This window comes from Myotis yumanensis, unplaced genomic scaffold (assembly GCF_028538775.1).
Source record: "Myotis yumanensis isolate MYYU_CA2020_CCGP unplaced genomic scaffold, mMyoYum1.0.hap1 SCAF_2, whole genome shotgun sequence".
Classification (NCBI taxonomy): domain Eukaryota; kingdom Metazoa; phylum Chordata; class Mammalia; order Chiroptera; family Vespertilionidae; genus Myotis; species Myotis yumanensis.
This window is the reverse complement of record NW_027223753.1, coordinates 164041336-164065374: the sequence shown is the minus strand read 5'-3', so window position 1 is coordinate 164065374 and position 24039 is coordinate 164041336. Positions and strand designations below refer to the sequence as shown.

The window sequence follows — 24039 nt, the reverse complement described above, 5'->3', positions numbered from 1 at the left end:
TGGATTACCAGTAGGGGGCGTGAAGGAGGCAGCCAATCAATGATTCTCTCTCATCATTGATGTTCTATCTCTCTTTCCCTCTCTTCCTCTTAAATTAAAAAAAAAAAAAAAAGATAGCAGAAACAAATTCAAGTTCATCTTTGGAAGATAGCACCAACATTATGATAGTCCTAGGTACTGTTCCTTAGTGTTTTAATCTCCAGAAGAATTCTTTGAGATAGATATTATTATTTTCCATATTATAAAAATGAGAAAAACATGAAGAGATTAAGTAACTCACCTAAAATTATTCAGCAAGTATAGCAGCTCTGCTATTTAAACACAGGCTGTCCTGTTGAGAGTCCATATTCTTTACCACTATTCTCCCTCCCTCTCCATCTATTAAGTCATAACAATATTAATAGCATAAGAGGTTTTTATTTAAATAAAAGGCAAAAATTATAATAAATAGCAAATAAATGTTATTTGTTCATTTGTTACTCACTAAGTTTAACTGATCCTTCCATCCCCAAAAGCACATTGTCACTTTTAATGTCTCTGTGGATCACTTGATTAGCATGTAAAAACTCCAATGCCTGTAAACACTGAACAGAAGAATAAAAGCAATTAATAAAACAGTCTCTGAAAAGTCTAAGGAAGGTTTACATACAGTACTTATGGCCTGGGCATCGCTTCTAGTATCCAGCAGAAGACACTGCAATACTTCTATTTATAAAGAAAAAAACATCCTTTTATGTGCAAAGTTATAAAAATAAGACAATTAATTAGATCCATTATCTCCCACCCACTGGTCTTACCCAGAAACAATTATTAAATGATGTCATAGCTAGTCCTATCATTGTGTGTTCAGTATTTTCATTTATAAAATGACTAGAGGCCTAGTGCACGAATTCGTGCATGGGTGGGGTCTGGTCAGATCAGGCTGTAAGGAGGAGATGGTGGGAGGTTGGCCAGCCGGCCTGCCCCAATCAGGCCCAATCAGGGCCGGGTGACTGGCGGAAGGGGCTGCAGGTGACTGGCTGGTGGGCACCGCCCCTTAATGGGATGAGGGTTGCTGATGGGGGGGCCCAGTGGCCTGGGGGAGGGGCCATGGGTGGTTGGCTGGCTGGCCCTGCCCGATTGGGGTGGGGCCAGGGGGATGAAGGAGGTTGACCAGCTGGCCCCGCCCCCTATTAGGGTGGGGGGGGGCAATCAGGGGTGGGGCTGGCTGGGGGGAGGGGCTATGGGCTGATCAGGGTGGTGGCCCATCAAGGGCGTGGCCAGCCGGGGGAGGGGCTGCAGGAGGTTGGCCACCCAGTCCCGCACCCTATTGGGGTGGGAGTGTGTGATCAGGGGTGGCCGGCTGAGGGGGTGGGCTGTGGGACTATGGTGGTGGGGCGGGCTGATCGGGGGTGGGCCTGGCTGGGGAAAGGGAGGGGGCGTTTGGTTGGCGGCCTGCTCTTGATTGGGGTGGGAGAATCCGATCAGGGGCGGGCCGGCAGTGGGGAGAGGCCAGGAGGTTGGCCGGCCGGCCTCACCCCCTGATCGGGCTGGTTCACTGGCCACAGTGGGCATCATAGCGCCAGGTCATTAGGGTCGTTATGGCCGTTACAGTTGCTGGCTTTTTATATATATAGATAGGTGAGTCTATATCATTTCTAGGCCTTTTCAGGTTTAAGTGCTTAAAGGTATACAGCACCTGCAAACATGCACAAGGCTCTTTAGAAATCACTTCAATAGTAAAGGATAAAATTGTGATTATTCCCACATAAATCTCAGATACTCAAGTCTAATCAATGTGCCATGAAAAGTGGGTAAGATTATGGCTGGTATGGTTCCATTTAGCTGTTCATCAATGTGATGTAAGATGTTTTCTTCATTTCTTCTATGGTGAATTTTACATAAAGCTAATATCCACAACCTAGACACCAATGATAAAGGAATAACTTTCTTCTTCTGCTAATGTTTCAGAAAGCAGAATGAGTCCAAAGCGAGAAAAAATTTCTCCCTGCTTCCTTAAACACAAGAATGAGCATCACCCTATGCACCAGGAGGTCACCTGTACAATTCCCTGTCAGGGCTTATGCCCGGATTACAGGCTCAATCCCCAGTAGAGGGAGTGCAGGAGGCAGCTGATAAATGATTCTCTCTCATTATTGATGCTTCTATCTCTCCCTACCTCTCCCTTCCTTTCTGAAATCAATAAAAATATACTTTAAAATAAATAAATAAATAAATAAATAATTTTAATTGTTTTTTAGGGGGAGAGAGAGACAGAGAGAGGGAGAAACATTGATGTAAGAGAGAGCTAGAGAGAGACATCAATCAGTTGCCTCACACAGGTGCCCCGACCAGGGATCAAACCCATAATCTAGGAATGTGCCCCCCCCCCCCCCCTCTAAATAATCAGTAAAATGTATCCTTGGGTGAGCATAAAAAAACCCTTAAAAACACAATGGTCTTAAGAACTTTTACAATTTTGTCCATTAAAATAATGATTCCTATGATATTCAAAAGTAGTATCACAGTTTCAATAACAATAAGCAAATCATTAACCCAAGTCTCATCTGTAGGAAAGGTTAGCTGGAAGAAGGAAGGCTCCTGTTTTGAGTTAACTTAGGCAATTTGGCAGAATTTATGATTTAAAATCAGACAGTAGGTCTAGTAATCTATAATAATAAAAGTGTAATATGCTAATTAGACCAGATATCCTTCCAAAAAAGCAGGGGCTGCGAGGGAAGCCCGGGTCCCGGGTGCCTGCTGGCAGCTGGAAAAAAGCTGGTGCCAGCAACCGGGGTAAGGAAGGTCTACTCTTGCATGAATATTCGTGCACTGGGCCTCTTGTTCATTAATAAATATCAAGGAACAACCAGTTTCTTTACTATCAATAAGATTAATAAAGCCAGAAGCAGATGTATTAACACTTAAGGTGAACATATGTACTGCTTTGCCTGAAGGAGGGTTTGTTTCCTCTGTTGAGTGGTGTATTTTTTTAAAATTGATTTTTATAAAGAGAAAGAGAGAAACATTGATTTGAGAGAGAACCATCGACAGGCCACCTCCCACACATACCCGGACTGGGGATCAAACCAGAAACATGGGTATCTGCCCTGACCAGGAATGGAATCTGCCACCATACAGTGCATGGGCTCCTCCAACCAACTGAGCCACACTTGGCCAGGGTGAGTGGTGTATTTTTAATGACATACATGTCTCAAAAGCATCCCGTTTGGATGATGAATTATAATGATGATCCCACTGAAATTCACCTGTGAGTTTCACTCTTCAAAGGTCCATGCTTCATTGCAGAATTATCTTACACATGAAGGGCTGAAACTCTCAAGTAGAATGAAATGGTATGGAAAAAAACATGTAGAGAATGTGTACAGAGAAAGGATTACACTCAATAAAATTTACCTGTGTGGAAAAACTTTCCCTTTTTTCATCTCCTGCTAACTGCACATCACCATAACTTATCAAAATGGCAGCAAACTCACCTCTCTGCACACAGCAGCAATCTGAGCCTCATCCATGCAGGTTTCTGTTACAACATCAGTAAGTGATCCCCCAGCAAGGTACTCCATCACTACAAACAATTCGTCTCCCACCAGGAAACTAAAAAAAACACACACACACAATACACTCACATTCTTATATTTTCTAAACACATGGCACTCTTGAATGTTGAAGAATTCAAAGTTTAGGCACCTTCATAACAAAACTAGAAAGCTGATAGCTTTGAGAGGTAGGAAGACAACTAGAAAGCTGCTATGTAACAGCACAGAAAAATAACTGAGGGTCATTATGGTTTTCCTGAGTCACATTCAAGTTTGACCACAATTGTAACTTGAGTGCATAGGTAGACTTATTCATCCTGTTTGACAGATGAACAGACAGAAGCTTGGAGAGGTTAAGTAACTCATCTAAGGTAACACAGCTAGTAAGTGACAAAACCAGAATCTGAAGCCAAGTATGAAGTGGCTGCAAAGCTTATGGCTTTTCTTTTTTTATTTTTATTTAAAAAGAAAATCTTTTTATTTTTATATTTTTTAAAATAAATCTTTATTGTTCAAATTATTACAGTTGTTCCTCTTCCACCCCACCCCCCCATAGCTCCACTACACCCGGTTCCCACCCCACTCCATGACCTTACCCCCCACCCCGTCCTCGTCCATAGGTGTACGATTTTTGTCCAGTCTCTTCCCACACCCTACACTCCCTTCCCCCTGAGAATTGTCAGTCCACTCCCTTTCTAAGCCCCTGATTCTATTATATTCACCAGTTTATTCTGTTCATCAGATTTTTTATTCACTTGATTTTTAGATTCACTTGTTGATAGATATGTATTTGTTGTCACTTTGTTGCTCATAATTTTTTAAAAAATATATTTTATTGATTTTTTACAGAGAGGAAGGGAAAGGGATAGAGAGTTAGAAACATCGATGAGAGAGAAACATCGATTAGCTGCCTCCTGCACACCTCCTACTGGGGATGTGCCCGCAACCAAGGTACATGCCTTTGACTGGAATAGAACCTGGGACCTTTAGTCCGCAGGCTGACACTCTATCCACTGAGCCAAACCGGTTAGGGCATGTTGTTCATAATTTTTATCTTTACCTTTTTCTTCTTCTTCCTCTTCTAAAAGAATACCCTTCATACTGGTTTGGTGGTGATGAACTCCTTTAGCTTTTTCTTATCTGTGAAGCTCTTTATCTAACCTTCAATTCTAAATGATAGCTTTGCTGGATAAAGTAATCTTGGTTGTAGGTTCTTTTTTTTTTTTTTTTTTAAATATATTTTATTGATTCTTCACAGAGAGGAAGGGAGAGAGCCAGAGAGCCAGAAACATGGATGGGAGAGAAACATCGATCAGCCGCCTCCTGCACATCTCCCACTGGGGATGCGCCCGAAACCCAGGCACATGCCCTCGACCGGAATCGAACCCGGGACCCCCCAGTCCGCAGGCCGACGCTCCATCCACTGAGCCAAACCGGCCTCGGCATTGGTTGTAGGTTCTTGGTATTCATCACTTTGAATATTTCTTGCCACTCCCTTCTGGCCTACATAGTTTCTGTTGAGAAACCAGCTGACAGTCGTATGGGTACTCCCTTGTAAGTAACTGTTTTCCTCTTGCTGCTTTTAAGATTCTCTCTGTCATTTGCCCTTGGCATTTTAAGTATGATGTGTCGTGGTGTGGTCCTCTTTGGATTCCTTTTGTTTGGGGTTCTCTGGGCTTCCTGGGCTTGTAAGTCTATTTCTTTCACCAGGTAGGGGAAGTTTTCTGTCATTATTTCTTCAAATAGGTTTTCAGTATCTTGTTCTCTCTTTTCTTCTGGCAACCCCATAATTCGGATGTTGGTATGCTTGAAGTTGTCCCAGAGGCTCCTTACACTATCTTCATATTTTTGGATTCTTTTTTCTTTTTGATTTTCTGGTTGGGTGTTTTTTGCTTCTTCGTATTTCAACTCTTTGACTTGATTCTTGGGATCCTCTAGTCTGCTGTTGGATCTCTGTATATTATTCTTTATTTCAGTTAGTGTATGCTTAATTTTTAGTTGGTTCTTTTTCATACCCTTGAGGATCGCACTAAATTTCTAGGAGGTTTCTAGAAGATTCTTGAGTAACCTTATAACCGTGGTTTTGAACTCTATATCCAATAGTTTGCTTTCCTCCATTTCTTTCATTTGTGACATGTTTCTTTGTCTCCGCACTTTGGCTGCTTCCCTGTGTTGATAGAGTGGCTTTGTGTGCTAGGTGTCCTATAGGGTCCAGTGGCTCAGCCTCCCTAATTACCTGAGGTGGACACTCTTGGTGCATCCCTTTGAGGGCTGTGTGCACAGTCTTGTTGTAGTTAAGCCTTGATTGTTGTTGGTATCACTGGGAGGAATTGACCTCCAGGCCAATTGGCTGTGAAGACCAGCTGTATCTACAATGGAAGAGCTGCTGTGCAGGAGACACCCTTATGGGGCAGGACTTGCTTCAGTGGGGCTTTGGTGCTCACTGAGTCTGCCCCCTGAGTGTGTCCCTTATGGATGCGAAGAGTTGTACTCTGGTATGGTCTCACTCTGACCACTGGGTATAGTGGCTCTTGGATCTCCAAGGAGGTGCAAAGTCAGCCACTGCCTGAGGCCACCCAACAGGAGCTACTGAGAGATCTGTAGATTCCTCCTCTTTATTTGGGGTTTGGAGGTGCCCAGATGAGGCCCAGCTGTGAAGCAATGCAGGCTGGTGTAGAGCCCTGGGCCTTTTTTTGGAAGCTCTGGGGATCTCTGACCCAGCTGCAGTTTGTTAGGTTTTAGATTGCAAAAGGCCAGGTTTTCATATGCAAAAGTTGCTGCGGCACAGCTTGGGTGGGGTTGTAAATTGGGTGGGGCAGGGTCTCAGGGAATCACCACAGGGTAGAGCAAACAGCAATGGCTGCCCGTCATCCCTGCCCCGAAAAGAGGTCCCTGGGTCTCTGTGTCCCGCGGCCCTGTGCAGGAACAATGATTGCTGCAAGCACCTCTGAGAGAAAGCCGCCTTCTTGTTCCGGCCCGATGCCAGACCGCCCAGTTTCTCCCCGTATGAGTCCGGGTCCCCAGAGTCTCACCCGGAACTGGAGTTCAGAGCAGTCGGGAGCTTGTATCTCCCTCCCGACTGAGAAAGACAACAGTGTACCCAGTTGCCAGCCTGTTTCGTGCACGCCTCCATACTTCTGCACTTCTGTACCTCCTCCCAGTTTCAGTGGGCTTTTCTCTGTCCTTCTAGCTGTATAAATTCAACTCAGCCAGCCTTCCCGTGGTTCTGGATGATATCTGTTTTGTCTTTTAGTTGTAATTTTGATATGGTTGTGTGAGGCAGCAAGTTCAGGTGTTTACCTATGCCGCCATCTTAGTTCCTCCCCAAAAATCTTTTTAATAACTAGATAGGATCTGGTTAGTTTCTGTAGCTGGGGCTGGACCATCAGCCTCTTGCGTGCTCAAACTTCTGGCCCTTGGATGGTACATAGGGTTTGGTGTGACTGGGAGGTTCCAGGAGCCTGGCCAAATGCCTGTATACGTCTCAGTCCTTGCGAGGACCAGAAAGCAACATCGAGCCACAGCCCTTGGGGGAGCCCGGGTCCAGCTGCTTGAAGGTGTGGATCTAGCCCCCAGCCTTGAGGATGTGGCTCAGGGGACGGCTGTTCACACGAAGTGCACACAACCTTCAGATTGGGCATCTCCTGGACATTTATGTCATCAGTTATAGTCCCTATAACCACAGTGGTATGTCCTCTGGCCGGGAAGCTTCCTCTTCTGGATCATTCGGGAAAGGGACCCAGGTGGCCAGTTGGTGGACTCATGAACAACCTCTTCAGCACCATTTGGTTGAAGGTGGAGTTGGTTTTTCTGGCCAGAAACCTGTACGGCTTGATCAACAGCCTTGGGTAGATGTTCTGGCTCTTGGGCTCCTTACACCAAACCTTTGGTTTTTGTTGTGGCAGATGTCAACTCCCATGATGGCATCTTCTGCTCCACCAGGTCCGGAAAGCTTATGGCTTTTCTTAACCACCATGATATACCAACTTAAAATACTATGTTTAAATGTATCTGGTAAGTTTATTTCTATGAACATGTTCCTCATTACTATGACTAAAGTCTAAAAAAATGAGTTATCATTATAAGAAAATCACCTATAATTCCCTATTTCCAATATAATCACTACTATAATTTCCATTACTTTTCTATTACTCTTCTTACATTCACATATATGTAACTGCTTTTAAAAACACATAATAGCTATGCCCTGACTGGCTATTGCTCAATGATTAGAACGTCAGCCTACGCACCCAAGGGTTGTGGGTTCAGTTCCTGGTCAAGGGCATGTACCTGAGTTGCAGGTTCAATCCCTGGCCCTGGCTGGGGCATGTGTCAGAGGCAACCAATAGATGTGTCTCTCTCACATAAATGTTTCTCTCTCTTTTCCTCCCTCCCTCTTCTCCCCTCCCATCCATTTTCTCTAAAAAGCAATGGAAAAAATATTCTCAGGTGAGGATTCACAACAACAAAATAATAATAAAATAAAAAATGCACAATAGTTTTAAGATATGTTTTTAAAACATCAATTCCTAAATTAAATGAGGTTTTGAGAGACATAGTATTTGCTCATAAAAGCATTTGAAATAAAAATTCACCTAAAAGTTTAAAAACTATGTGGCCTGTCACCTCCGTTGGTCAAGATATGAATCACCTTCTCTTAATGTTTCTGCTTCTGAACATTTATAATTAATATTAACGCCAGCAGCAATGTCTTTCATTTAACTGCCTTCTCTCACTTGCTAAGTAATATCTATGTTAAACTGCAAATGTGCTATTTTTACCTCCTCCTCCTTCAAGCTTACTTTTCAGCATTGGCATTCTACTGTGGTTTCACTAAAGTGACTAACCCCCAAAACCATGAGACTTAAAATTTCCACATTTTTGTCCCAATGCTTAAGAAGTATTCATATTTACCTGTCCAAGAAGTTAACTATGTTGGGATTCTTTAATTCTTTCATCACCAGAATCTCATTAATGATCAATTCCTTCTTTGGCTGTTTCTGTAAATTAATCTGTTTGATAGCAACCTATAATGGCAATAGAATTTTTAAAAAATTAGAAGTTTCCTAATTCTCTAACAAAATTGCAAATACCAATCAGTTAATAATTTAATTTATTGTATACTAGTATGTTATATAATGAAATTATAATAATTACAGTTATTATAATTATAATTTATAATTAGGTAGTACTTTTATTTCCACACTGCCTATTCACAAAGCTTTGTAATACATAGAGCCCAGATGTTTTTAGATTTCTCTTAAAGCTGATTAACCAACCCAAGGTCAGCTCATTCCAAGCTGGGAAAATAATTTTTTAAATATTTGCTTATTTATGAAACAATGCATTAATTGCTCCCCCCTTAATAAAGTGCTATAAAATTACACAGAAAATAAAAGTATGTAGAATAATTCTTTCAACATATCCAACTGAAAAAGAGATTTTTATTGATTAGTCACAGGTTCATCCAGTTTCCTCCTGTACTAAAACCTAATGGTAACACCCAGAACAATGAAAAAGTAGCTACCTCCTGTCCCAATGCCACATCAGTAGCAGTGAAAACTGTACCAGAAGCCCTAGGAGGAAAAAAACACAACCAGATTTAAGGTTTCTAAATCACTACGATTTATAACATCCAAAGACTTTATACTTAGAACTGAAAAAGGATTAAACATTTAAGACTTAATAACATCTTTAACAAGAGTAAAAACAAAATAAAAATACAGTAAAACAAAAGTAAAAATAAAAAGGGGGAAAAAGAAGAAAAAGAAGCAATCCCTGTGGCCAAAACGTAGGTTAGAAATTTGTCACTAATTTCATATCTACAAAAATGGAGAAAAAAGATAAAGGGGGGGGGAGGGGAGAGCAACATATACCCATGGATCCACTTCCCTAATTAAAAAACAAAGAACTAACCCAGCCTGCTTGGCTCAGTGGCTGAGCATTGACCTATGAACCTGGAGGTCAGGGTTCAATTCCAGGTAAGAACATATGACCAGGTTGTGAGCTTGACATTCAGTAGGGGGTATGCAGGAGGCAGCCCATCAATGATTTTCTCTCATCACTGATGTTTCTATCTCTCTCTTCCCCCCACTCCCTCTCTGAAATTAATAAAAATATGTTTAAACAACAACAAAGAACTACAAATAAATCTGAAGGTTTTTGTGAGCCCTTTCCAAAGGCATCCTCTTTCCTCCCAAAAGTAATGTGCATTTGTTCATTTTGTATTTGATGTATGTCAGTTCCATGCATTTCTTTATACTTTATCTACAAAGAACATAGATATGTATCTCTACAGAATATATTTAACATACTTTTAAAAATATATTTTAAAATTAAAATTGATGTTAGAGAGAGGAAGGAAAAGGGGTGGGATGGAGAGAGAGAATGACAGAGAGAGGAGAGAGAAACATCTATGTGAGAGAGAAACATCAATCAGCTGCCTCCAGCATGCACCCCAACTGGGGATTGAACCTGAAACCTGGGCATGTGCCCTGACTAGGAATCCAACCAGCAACCCTTCAGTGCATAGGACAATGCTCAATCAAGCTACATGGGCCAAGGTTAACATAATTTTTAAACGTCATAAAAATGATTTAACTTTATGTATTTTTTCTGCAATTTTCTCTTATAATTCAACATTGAATTTGGGATGGTCATCGAAATAGATAGATTTTATTCTTTCTTGTTCTTTTTTCCCCCTTTGCTTTTTGTTAGATATCATTCTTGTTCACTCATTATTATTACATATACAAGGTGGGGCAAAAGTAGGTTTACAGTTGTGAGTAACCGAAACACAATTCATTCTTGTATTATTATTTATTAGTTATTGTTTTTTCCCATACAAACACCTATAAACCTACGTTTGCTCCAACCTGTATCATTCCATTTACTAGTATTACAATTTATCCATTATTATACTTAAAATGTGATTCTTAATTTTTGTTATTAAAACCAGTGCTGCAATTAAATTTAGTTTTTTATTTTATTTTTATTTATTTATTTTTTAAAAATATATTTCTTTATTGATTTCAGAGAGAAAGGGAGAAGGAGAGAGAGATAGAAACATCAATGATGAGAGAGAACCACTGATCGGCTGCCTCCTGCACACCCCACACTGGGGATGGAGCCCGCAACCCAGGCATGTGCCCTTGACCGGAATTGAACCTGGGACCCTTCAGTCCGCAGGCTGACGCTTTATCCACTGAGCCAAGCCGGATAGGGCTAAATTTAGTTTTTCAAAAGAAATTCATAAGGAAACTTTCAAAAATAACGTTAAGCTCTCTTTCTAAATTCACAGAACATTTTCCAGAGATTAATAACATTAAAAATTCCAGATGTTCATCTGTTCCTAAGCAACAGGAAAAGTGTTTAGTTAATATAGTTTAAAAATACAAATTACTGGACAAAATCAAATAACCAGTAGATTCAAAGATAGTGAATAGATGTAATGAAAATGTATGTTTTTATTGCCTATAATATTGTAGTAAATGTTCCTACAATCTTTTAAATATATTTGAAGGATAATTTTTCCACCCATCTAATCTCTTATTACCAATGGGAAATACCATTTAAGAAGAAACAATGTATACTCGTGCCCTAGCTAGGTAGCTCACTTGATTAGAGCATCATCCTGATATGCCAAGGTTGGAGGTTCAATTTGGGTAGAGTACATACAAGAATCAACCAATAAATGCATAAATAAGTGGAACAACAAATTGATGTTTGTTTCTTTTTCCCTCTTCCCTCTCTCTAAAATCAATAAAAAGAAAAAAAACCCACACAAAACAATGTACAGTTGTTGCTAAATAATAGTTTTTTCATAGCATCTAAAAAGAAATACATTACTTATTTACACAAATCTAAGGACATCACTCAGAGAATATTATAAGTGCTCAATGTCAGCAAGCAAAAGAGATATCATGCTGTACCTCTAGTAAGTATTGAATATAGTGATAATACAGTCACAGATACTTACCCCTGCCCAATTTTTTCATATCTTGTATATTTTTTCTTAGGGTCACCTATGCTCACAATAGTTCCTATTTTAAACAAAAACAACAAAAAATTTTAAGCTCAGTCAAGCACTTTTAAATTGTAAATTAATTCTGATGTCATTATTCCTTTTAATAAACTCCATTGATTTTAGAATAGTGGTTTTCAAACATTACATTAAATCTCAAAATACTATGTTTCAACCACAAACACTAAAAACACTTAAATATATAAATAATATCCAAATGAATAACCCTAATTGGCTTTTCTGACTATACAAATATATCTTTGATCTTACAATGTATTTAGAAAACTACTTATCAGTATAAAAACTACTCTAATATGAGCTAAGCACACATCTGCTTTAGGAAAGGTCACAAAGTTACAACTAAGAAAAAGGTTTTAGAACTAGGCTGTTGGACATAAAACTATAACTTATATTTTTATTACCAATAAGTGAAAACATGAGAAAACCAAATTTTCACTTGCTTGCCCTAGCTGGTTTGGCTCAGTGGATAATGTGTTGGCCTGAGGACTGAAGGGTTCCAGGTTCAATTCTGGTAAAGGGCACATGCCCGAGTTGCAGGCTCAATCCCCAGTAGGGGATGTGCAGGAGGTAGCCAATCAATGATTCTCTTTCATCATTGATGTTTCTATCTCTCTCTCTCTCCCCCTTCCTCTCTGAGATCAATAAAAATATATTAAAATTTTTTTTTTCACTTGCTCAAGGTAAAAGGAAACAGGAATATAGCAAAGAAACTTACATATAACCCACAAGTCTACAGCCACTATAATTATAGTGTTTTTTCTTAATCCCTCCATGTAGGTGTTCATTATAACTATAGTTGCTGTAGACCTGCAAATCAGACATTATCATTACTCTCTCCCTGGCACTATGTAAATTATTTCCAATGCTTGATCCAGGCCAATGATAGTTGATGGATGAAAAAAAAATCCATTTTTTGTTTACAAATATATCCATACAGGAAGGCCACTTTGTTTAGTTCTTATGGTCATTTTATATTCTCATACTGAGAAGCTATAGGTATGTATAAATATATACAAACTTCCTTTGATAAAGTTTCCAACTGTGAATCTTAGATTTGGCCTTTTGGGAAAAAGTGTTGCTCCAAAGGTACTAAACTACTGGAGAGAAGTTGCTCACTAGTCAACACATAATAATAAATAATCAAAGAAGGATATTTTGGGAGCTTTTTCAGATTTTAATTGAAGTTGTTCCTAGAAGTCAACAATTTATTCTTTATGTCTTAAGCTAAAATATAGGGTATAAATTAAAGTCCATCTGGGCCAGCCCTAGCTGGTTTGGCTCAGTGGATAGAGCATCAGCCTGCAGACTGAAAGGTACCAGGTTCAATTCCGGTCAAGGGCACGTACCTCAGTTGCAGACTCCCGGCCCTGGTCGGGGGACATCTGAGAGGCAACCAATCGATGTCTCTCTCTCACATTGGTGTTTCTCTCTGTCTCTCCCTCTCCCTTCCACTCTTTCTAAAAATCAATGGGAAAATATCCTCAGGTGAGGATTTAAAAAAATAAATAAAATAAACAGCTATTTGGAGCGTTTAAAAATGTATACATACATACATACATACATATCCATCTGGGCCAAATGTTTCAAGAGCTGTCAACAATTTCATAATAATGTAAAATGTAGGAAATACATACTTAATTTCTCCATAATTTCTTCATCTGTCATTTTGGTCTTCTTTTTCTGTTTGTCAGAAGACTTGGCACCACCATCAACATTAGAATCACCAACTGGTGCAGGAATAGGGTCAATTACAGACCGTGTATAAATCTGCAAAGAGACAGTTAATTACTGAGACTTGAGGGAAAATGTTTTTATGTATTTTTACTGGCACACTATTCACTTTTTTGATTTTTAACCAAAACTAAGTTGTCTCCAGTGTTCTAAAGAATGAGAATAATATTTTCAGATCTGTCTTTAAAAAAGATTTGTAGGAAAAAAACCGACTTGTAACTAAGAATAAATGTGAAACATTTTTATTTCGTACATCATGTCTTTCTTTTAAATTTTTCTAGCAAAAGAGCAGATCCTTGAATGAAATTTAAGAGTAACCAGATCTAAAATGATATGCTAGAGCCCTAGGCAGTTTGGCTTAGTGAATAGAGCATCGGCCAGTGGACTGAAGGGTCCTAGGTTCGATTCTGGTCAAGGGCACATACCTAGGTTGCAGACTCAATCCCCAGTCCTGGTTGGGGCACGTGTAGGAGGCAACTAATCAATGTGTCTCTCCCACATCCATCGATTCTCTCTGTCTCTCCCCCTCCCTTCCACTCCCTCAAAAAAAAAAAAAAAAAAATCAATGGAAAAATATCTTTGGGTGAGGATTAACGAAAAATAAAATAAAATGATACGCTAGTAATGAAGCAAAAAGTTTAAATTCATGTCTTTACCACAAAAGAGAAATAAAAAACAAAATAATAGAAACCTTGATGTTAAAGTAACTATTAATATCCCCCAAATTTTTGCACAAATATGATTTCTATCCTTTCATTTCCAACAGCCAGTTCTAGGATATAAAGAAAATAGAGCCCTCAATCATTAGACCAGGATGCACTGGCAGTCCTCAAGAGCTTTACCTGCCAAGTGTACCACCACTCCCTGACGCCATGTACAGCACCTTCCCCTGCTTTACTTGTATTAGTACAGGGAGAGGGACAGGACTCCTTTTCTCTCTACCTAAGGTCATTATTGTTAAAGTTCTCCTATATCTGTTTAGGAATTCACTCTTAGAAGCCCCTTGAATGACATTAGGCTTTGAGAGGATTGTAAAATGGGAGATAAAATATGTAATTTTATTAACCAATGTCACCCCAATAAATTCAATAAAAAATAAAAAACAATAAGTATTTGTATTTTAAAGAACTCATTTGATTTTAATTTTCAAAAAAGCTAGTTTTTTGCCCTAGCTGGTTTGGCTAAGTGGATAGAGTGTCGGCCTATGGACTGAAGGGTCCCAGGTTCGATTCCGGTCAAGGGCACGTGCCTGGGTTGCGGGCTTGATCCCCAGTAGGGGGCGTGTAGGAGGCAGCCAATCAATGATTCTCTCTCATCAATGTTTCTATCTCTCTCCCTTCCTCTCTGAAATCACTAAATATATCATATATATATATATATATATATATATATATACATATATATATAGCTAGCTAGTTTTTTGATGAGTGGTCTTTAGGTAAAGATCTCCTAGTCAAATTTCCCCACACTAAAATATTTTAAGCATGAGGGCTTTCTAAAATTGATCAATGGAAGTCAAATACAGACTGCTTTTTAAAACACACATGCACACATACACAGCCCAATTCACTAATAAGACACTCACTGATTTTGTATGATCAGGTCGTGGGGCAATCACAGGAGGAGCAGCCTCTTCATCATCATCATCTTCCTCTGCTACTACTGCTGATGTTTCTGATCCCTTGGTATTCAACTGTATTTATCAACGAGCAAAGGTAAGGAAGACATGTCAAATATAACAATATGTTAAAATATGAATCTCTTTTAACATATTTTTAAAAATATTTATTTTAATAGCTCATTTCAAAACAGTAAATCCTCATTTACTCTAATTTAATCACTTAAAACATGAAGGCAATTCTGTAAGTAAAGTAAGTTTATGAAATAAACGTATGTGATAAATATCAAGTATTCTTAAAAGAGAATGTATACCTTTTATATAGAGAATTTTATACCTTTTAACAAACCCTTTAGTAATCAATCACTTTATTTGTTAAGACCAAAAATAAGAATCCTCTAGGCTTTGTGTAAGTCAGATTCATTTTCGGTCATTTAAACAGCTACATTCACCAGAAAAAATGATAGCGAATGAAGCAAGAGAGAAAGGTATTAACCTTTACACAGAGACTATGTGCCAGGTGTGTGCTAGATAGGTACTTTACATATTACCCCAGTTAACCTTCATATTAACCCCAGGAGACTGTTTCCTCTAATGAGGAATTGAAAATAAACAGTGACTCTGCAGGAGGTAACTGTGCTTGCATGATAACTTACAAAGTTTCAGTCAACTCTGAAGACTGACAGGCTTCCCTCTTGTTCAGTATGTTTCCACAGGCTATATTCAGTAGAATGGTGCCAGAGGAAAAAGCTAGCAGTCCTTTGTATTCATGTCTATGTACAGAAACATTACCAAAAGTAGCTAAACTGCTCTCGATCATAATAAGTTTTAGCAGTTTGAGTATCATATCAAGCATATTCTATTGGTTTAACATGGCTTCCTCAACTAATTAAGTGGCTAGCTAAAACATATATTAAGTAGTTATTTATTTCTAATGGCTGTAATTTATTTTAGAAAGCAAAATAAAAACTGAAATTTGTTTGGGGAAACTTAAATTATAACAAGAGCTATAAGAAATAGCATATTAACTCACTGCTGGTGTTCCAGAAGCGAAGCCATCTTTCTCTGAATATGAAACAGAAAATAATGCTAAGTTAACATTTCAAAAAATAAAACGCTTAAAAAATAAAAGATAATAGAAAGCAGAGCAAGTAAAATGTTTGGACTGATTTTAAATTGAATTAAGTCTTGAGAAAACTGACAATATCTGTATTCAAACAAGAATTTATGTAAGATTCAGTCGACAAATCTCCAGTCTTAATGTAAATTTACTAAAATCATTGAACTGTATCCTTTAAGTGGGTGAATTTTATAGCATGTAAATTACACCTTAATAAAGTTATTAAAATTTATTTGAAACTATACCTGTCAACCTGTATTTATTAAATAAAATAGAAGCTTATTCACAATGATACTGTCTCCAGAAAATTGCCTATTGAGGAATTTAAAGCACCCAACCATGCAGACAAAATGTGCAAAGGGCAATGCCTGATATAAACTGTGATGAGTATGAAAGCATATCCCTGAGGGCAAAACCAATTCATAAAGATTAAATATTAAAATACTCATTCTGGCCCTAACCAGTTTGGCTCAATGGATAGAGCATTGGCCTGCGGACTGAAGGGTCCTGGGTTCGATTCCAGTCAAGGGCACATGCCCGGTTGTGGGCTCGATCCCCAGTAGAGGGCGTGCAGGAGGCAGCCGATCAATGATTCTCTCTCATCATTGATGTTTCTCTCTCTCTCCCTCTCCATTCCTCTCTGAAATCCACAAAAATGTATTAAAAAATAAATAAAATAAAATAAAATACTCATTCTGCAATTTAGAAGGGTAAGTTTTGGTTTACTTTTTAAGATGCATATATAATATCTATGAAATATGTAATTTTCTGGTCAAACATGATTTTAAAAAAGATTACTAATTTACACAGACTTACTAGTTGACAGAAAAGTTCAGGGACAAGTCTAACCTTTTGCTAAGGATGTACTAGACTAAGTAAAAAAAAAATTAAAATCATTTGCCAAGTGGTCTCTATTTCTGCAATGATGCAATCAAATTAAGTACAATTAATACTATATGATTTCAGCTCTATCACATTGTTTTTAAAAACTACACCTATGACTTCAGAGGACAGAGAAACACATTAAATGACACCTTGGGATATAATTAGTACAATCCATACTAGGGAAACAAGACAAATGATCTTGTTTGTTTAACAAATAAATTACAAGGAAAAGAGACCATGAGAATCAGAATGAGGGAGGGGAAGCCTAAATATCAAAAAAGATTCAAGAGATATAGCACTCAACTACAATGTATGAACTTTATTCCGATACTGACTCAAACAAACTATTTTTAAAAATCTACTATTATTCTAGTCTTGCCTGATGATATTTCAATTTTGAGGAATAACTTCTTTTAGTCTAATGCTTTTTTTTGTACATTTGATGTTTCAATTTTTGAGTGGACTTAAACATTTTTTTACCTCAAAGTCTGTGCATTTATATACTAATACAACCCTTCTCCTGTCCCACTAGCAATAAATATATTTCTAGTATGAACTATAAATCAGCATTTTCCCCTTCTATTGCTGGAAGTCATTCAAAAGAAGTAAAGAGAAAAACAAATAAACAAAAGGCCAAAATATCCACTTTTGTCAAAGCTAAGAGATTATGCATAAGAGCTGTTCCAGTCAGTTTATAAAAGTTAGATCTAGCCCAGCCAGATCTAGCTTTTATAAACTCGATACTCAGTGGTTGAGTATCGACCTACAAACCAGGAGGTAACGGTTCAAATTCTGGTCAAATCCTGGTCAGGGCGTATGCCCGGGTTGCAGGCTCGATCCTCAGTGTGGGGTGTGCAGGAGGCAGCCAATCAATGATTCTCTTTTATCATTGATGTTTCTATCTCTCTCTCCCTCTACCTTCCTCTCTGAAATAAAAATAAATAAATAAATAAAAGGTAGGTATATGCAAAGGGAAAAGTGGAAACAAAAACTACAGCTTAGGTGGTTTTTTTTTTCCATAAGCAATCTTTTTATTTTGAAGAGTTTCACAACTCTGCAATCTCATGTGAATTAGAATTGATAGCTTACCTGGAGGAGTAAAGCTCAGATATTTCTGCTTCACTGTGTTGGAGTCATAGAACTTTAAGACGTCCAGCACAGCCTGAGGATTCTTCTTTTGCTCTAGTTTGGTGATATTGGAAGTCTGTAATAATCGAGCCCACTGTTCTGGCATGCCCTAAAAACAAGACAGTCAGGAATTAGCTGTTTAAAGTTGCTCTAATAAAATCAATTTCCAGAGGTGAATGATGAAATACATAAATCAATCTATATTAACTATAGGTTTGACTAAATTCTAAAAAGCCTCGTTTTCTAAAGGTCTATTTATCTAAATCTGTTTTGCATAATTATAATTAATAGTTGCAGTTCCCTAGAAAAAGGATACATCCATCCACAAATCCTTTTAGAAGAAGAGAAAAGCACTAAGAATTCATAATTAATATGTGGCTAGGAAAGTTAACTTCAAACTTAATACTTAATGGAAAAGCTTGAGTGATGATATAAAAATGAGTCCCAACTAGGTAAACTTACAGTGAATTCTCCAGTAACAGCATCAAAGCCAACATGGATGGTGTGCTCAAAATCAGAAGGAGGAGAAATTTCTGGCCGTTCCTTCTCTTTCTTCCTACTTCCTAAAGGGCATTAAAAAAAGAATCAACCTATTAAACAAAATTTAAAAAGGTACTCATAATCATGTTTATATTTTTCCTAAAACATATTAGAAACAAAGTTATTTTAGAAAAAAGATTTCCCTTAAAGACAATGATAGAAAACTGATAAATGAAGTACAGTAACTAATCCTGTCGTAAATTAGGGGTGGAGACAACCAGACAATGTCACATTTTTTATCTTTGCATTATAGTTTAATGATCTGGGAAAATTTTATTAATGATATTCTACTCTTCACCTAGTGACATCTTTTGTTTGTTTTAGTTATCTTAAATGTTGGCTTTCCAAGAATTATTTCTCACTAGAGGCCTAGTGCACAAAATTCGTGCACCGGTGGGGTCCCTAGGCCTGGCCGGCGATAGGGCCAATCAGGTTCTCTGCCTCCACGCCTACCTACCTTCTCCTTCCCTCACTGCCCGAATGCCGCCACCCATCCCCGGTTTCCCATCCCAGTCCAAGGGCCTGCCGGCTGGGGGGAGGAACTGGGAGGTTGGCCAGCAGGCCCCATCAGTGATCGGGGCCTGAGGGCTGGGGGCAGCTTCTGTGTTGAGCATCTGCCCCCTGGTGATGAGTGCACGTCATAACGACCAGTCATTCCGGTCATTCCATCTAACGGTTGCTTAGGCTTTTATATATATAGATTGTTCTCTGACCATTCTTTTTCTGAGATGCTTTTCTTGTTTCATGGATGCAATTTATCTTCTCTATTATATGGTTTGTGTGTGTATAAGTTGGGTTTTTTCTCCCTACATTGTCTATTTCTTCTACATTCCTTTTTTATCCCATTGTTTTGGCCTCTCTTATTTAACGGTTGTCAAGTGTCTGACAATCCTTCATTGTCTACTCATATATAAAAGTACAAAAAGTTAACTGGATGACCTAGCCAGGTGGCTCAGTTAGTTGGAGAGTTGTCCATACACTAAAAGGTCGAGGGTTCGATTCTTGGTCAGAGCATACCTATGTTGTGGGTTTGATTCCCCAGAAGGGGCTCATACAGGACACAACCGATCCAATGTTTCTCTCTCCTTCCCTCTCTCTCTCTCTCTCTCCCTCTCTCCCTTCACCTCTCTTTAAAAATCAATAAAAACATATCCTCAAGTGAGGATTTTTTAAAAAGTTAACTGGGAGATAAGTTAGCCTTTCCATTAAAGATGGAGGTGGAGCCTGGCTGGTGTGGCTCAGTGGTTGAGCCTTGACCTGTGAACCAGGACATGATTTGATTCCCAGTCGGGGCACATGCCTGGGTTGTGGGCTCGATCCCCAGGAGGCAGGGGGTGCAGCAGGCAGCTGATCAATGATTCTTTCTCATCACTGATGTTTCTCTCTTTCCTTCTCCCTTCTTTTCTGAAATAAAAAAATATATATATATTTTAAAAGATGGGGGTGTAGTATCTAAAGTATTTTTTTCCCAGGGTATTCTGTTTATCCAGAGAAAACTCTTCCCATTTCTTGTCTGAGGACTTTGACTAAAGCTACTAGTGTTCTGAAAGCAGGGCAGAGGAAGGAGTTTAGTATATTGACTTCCACTGAATCCACTTTTTTTTATTCTGGTGCCACACCTTTTCCTGACTCCCCTGACAAGAATAAGGAGCCTCTTGGGTTTAATTTCTCCTCAAATAAATGTGAACATGTTTGTTTGTTCTTTAGCTGTTCCAGAGGATGTGCTATATTTCATGGCTGTGTAGAGTAGAGGAGGGGTCGTAAGGTCCCTTGACACTTCCCATATGGATTGTCAACTAACCCCCCTCTTTTCAGCCTGTTAATTATCTATCTCTCTCTCTCTATCTCACACACACACACACACACACACACACACACACACACACACACATTGTGTGCCTCTAACTCCCGAACCTCTGACATTTTTACAAGGAAAACTAGTTTACTTCTTAGACATTCCTCTCTGCAAATGCTTAGGATATATCTTCCTCTGGTTTGCTTAGTCAGTTCTCACTTCTCCACAACTTTAACCTTCCAAATATGTATTGAAATCTCTTGTGCTTTACTGTGTCCTCTCCCATTCACTTTGCCCTTGTGATATATAAAGTCTTTTTTTTTTTTTAATATGTTTTATTGATTTTTTACAGAGAAGAAGGGAGAGGGATAGAGAGCTAGAAACATCAATGAGAGAGAAACATCGATCAGCTGCCTCCTGCACGCCCCCCAGTGGGGATGCGCCCGCAACCAAGGTACATGCCCTTGACCGGAATCGAACCCGGGACCCTTCAGTCCGCAGGCCGATGCTCTATCCACTGAGCCAAACCGGTTCGGCGTCTTTTCTTTTTTTACATATCATTTTAGTTGGGTCTGGGGAGGAAGAGACAATAGAGGCATATAATCAACCTGCTGTGTTTAACCGGAAGGTTCTCCTAATATAAAAGAGCATTAGTAGGAAGCATATTATTTTTTTGGCAAGTGATGATAGATTTGCAAGTGCTCAAATGTCCATCTCCTCTCTAGGTCTCCCAGGCACATATAATAGTTATTTACAAGAGACCTAGCTATGGTGAGGGGGCAGGGAACACTGGTCATAAAAAGGAACAGCAGAAAATACAACGGTTAAGTCTAGTATAAATTTTGCTATCTTTACTGAAATGCACCATTACACCTATCATAAACAACCTCTCATCTTCCACTGGAATTTAAGTAATCTGAGGACTCCTTCTACTTCTCTTTATGTCTCCTGGCTTCTAACTTAGTATCTTGCATTAGAGAAAATATTTATTAACAAACTAGAAGCTACTAGTTTACTCTTTAGAGAGTTCTGAACTGCTTACAGAAAAACCATTTTGTATTAGAGTGATTATTTCTTCTTTTAAAAAAAAGAACTGCTAAGCATCCCACTTCTGATATGCATATGGGATAAAAAGCCATTTTCTTATATGACCCTATTATAGATGACTGGTCCAAGGTAGGCATCTAAATTCAAGCCAGGTTAACCATAGAATCCCCCCTTCCATTATAGTTCAGTGAATACTTAAACCAAACCAGAATCGGTCTCTCACAGGTGAATAAAGTTATAAGAAATAACATCCAGTAACTATTGCAGGCCATATTTCCTAATACATAGAGAAACAATTCTAGTTCCTGTTGTGTTGAAGGCCCAGCCTTGTTTTTCAATGTGGGAATGTTAAGTTTAGAGACATATATTAAAGAAAGTTTCATATATTAGGAGTATAGAATAAAGAGTCAAAGGACAGAAGCAGAAAATAATTAAGCAGAACTTGAAACATATTTACAAACATTAGTCCATGTAAAAGGACGCCATATCCTAAAAATCTATTTAATTCTATTTCATTTTATATAACACGCATATAGGTCCTGTATTTTAGTAGTCCCAGTAGGAGGTGAAAAGAATATTTTAAAAAGTATCTAAAATAAAAACATACTGAAACATGTCTCAAATCGAATAATGTGCTAGAAGGATATGGCTATATAAAAAGAATCACTGCTTTAAAAGAAAAAAGAAAAAGAATCACTGCTTTATAACTCTGGAAGCCAAGACTGCAAGGACCAGCAACAACAAAAAATCCACCATCGCTTATCTCCAAGATGTCAACCAGGCAACTGGATAACTTAATACAGCGGTTCTCAACCTGTGGGTCGCGACCCCTTTGGAGGTCAAACGACCCTTTCACAGGGGTCGCCTAAGACCATCCTGCATATCAGATATTTACATTACGATTCATAACAGGAGCAACATTACAGTTATGAAGTAGCAACGAAAATAATTTTATGGTTGGGTCACAACATGAACTGTATTTAAAGGGCCAGAAGGTTGAGAACCACTGGTCCAGAGGGATATCTCAGCTGTCGGGGGTTTCCACTGAGAACTCTGGGGTCTAAACCCACGCCTGGGCTCTCCAACACAGAGCACCAGAACTGAGAAAGGTGCCCACATAACATCTGGCTGTGAAAGCAGCAGGGTTGCTGTCTGCCAGGGAGAGATGGCTGAAGATGCAGGCACCCTCTTAAAGGGCCAATGCACAAAATTTAGTACACTGCCACTCACCTTGGGCTCCGGGAGAGGGAGGGCAGAGTGGACTGGAGCTGTGTGAGCAGAAGCCAGGGGTGGGGGTTCTAGGGTTGGAGCTCAGAAGGCAGCCACCTGTGGTTTCCTGTGCTGAGTCATTCCCTCAAGCAGCAGAGGTCATCTTTCTCAGGCAGACCTCTGCTATGGAGGCAGGTTTTGCCTGGGCCCGCCGTGGTCGGCAAACCCTGGATCACGAGCCACATGCGGCTTTTTGGCCCCTTGAGTGTGGCTCTTCCACAAAATACCACGTGTGGGCACGCACGTACAGTGCGATTGAAACTTCGTGGCCCATGCGCAGAAGTCAGTATTTTGTGGAATAGCTGGTATTTTGTGGAAGAGCCACACTCAAGGGGCCAAAGAGCCACATGTGACTCGCGAGCCATGATTTGCTGAGCTGCAGTTTGCCGACCACTGGGAGAAGACAGTTGACCCACTCTATTGGAAACACCTTGCCCAAAGGTGCGGAGTTTCTGAGGCCCATTAACAGACTGAGAATAACAAATAGCCTCTAGGCCAGTGGATCTCAACCTTGGCTGCACATTAGAACCACCTGGTAATCTTTTTAAAATCCTGATTTCTGGGCCTCATCCTCCAGAAATTCTGTTTCTTTGTTATGGGGTGGGGCCACAACATTAGCAACAAAGAAACAGAATTTCCGGAGGATGAGGCCCAGAAATCAGGATTTTAAAAAGATTCCCAGGTGATTCTAATGTGCAGCCAAGGTTGAGAACCACTGCTCTAGGCAGAAGCAATTGCCCCAGTCTGTTGGAAAACCTCTCACCACACCTGTGGATGATTGCTTGAGGGCTACACAAAACTGAAACCAATGAGTCAACAGGCAGAGGTGGATCTCTAAAGGCTTTTAGTATTTCCTGACCTAATTAGTCAGAAACAGCGTTTGACACTGTCCTGAACTAGAGACTGAGTGACAAAGCTAATACAGTCACAAACCCAACAGGCAGCCAAAATGGGCAGACCAAAAAAAAAAAAAAGTCCACTATGAAAGAACAAGAGAATTCTCCAGAAGAAAAGATAAATGAAATGGAAATAAGAAGTTTTGCCGAAACTGGTTTGGCTCAGTGGAAATAAGAAGTTTATCTGATACAGAGTTGATAATAATGATGGTAAAAAATGCTCAACAGCATGAGAAAAGATATAGTAACTATGAAAAAAGACCAGTCGGAAATAAAGAATGACATAGCACTAATAAAGAACACAATGGAAGGAATAAACAGCAGATTAGGGGAAGCTGAGAATCAGATCAGTGAATTAGAAGACAGAGTAGAAAAAAATCACTCAATTAGAGAACTAAATAGGAAAAACAATTTAACAGGAGGATAGCTT

General features: G+C 39.2%; 1 protein-coding gene and 1 pseudogene across 1 annotated transcript in view; both read right to left on the bottom strand.

Moving 5' to 3' along the window:
- Positions 1 to 24039, bottom strand: part of PAK2 (p21 (RAC1) activated kinase 2) — a 108391-nt gene that overhangs the window by 18449 nt on the left and 65903 nt on the right. The window contains exons 3-12 of the mRNA XM_070406482.1: positions 18525 to 18625; positions 18024 to 18171; positions 15963 to 15994; positions 14897 to 15004; positions 13215 to 13347; positions 11515 to 11578; positions 9064 to 9112; positions 8451 to 8563; positions 3477 to 3594; positions 485 to 584 (exon numbers count right to left, since the gene is read on the bottom strand). Of these exons, the coding sequence (XP_070262583.1) occupies positions 485 to 584; positions 3477 to 3594; positions 8451 to 8563; positions 9064 to 9112; positions 11515 to 11578; positions 13215 to 13347; positions 14897 to 15004; positions 15963 to 15994; positions 18024 to 18171; positions 18525 to 18625 (966 nt within the window). The remainder of the gene's footprint in view (positions 1 to 484; positions 585 to 3476; positions 3595 to 8450; positions 8564 to 9063; positions 9113 to 11514; positions 11579 to 13214; positions 13348 to 14896; positions 15005 to 15962; positions 15995 to 18023; positions 18172 to 18524; positions 18626 to 24039) is intronic.
- Positions 4176 to 7455, bottom strand: LOC139003956 (large ribosomal subunit protein eL18-like; annotated as a pseudogene).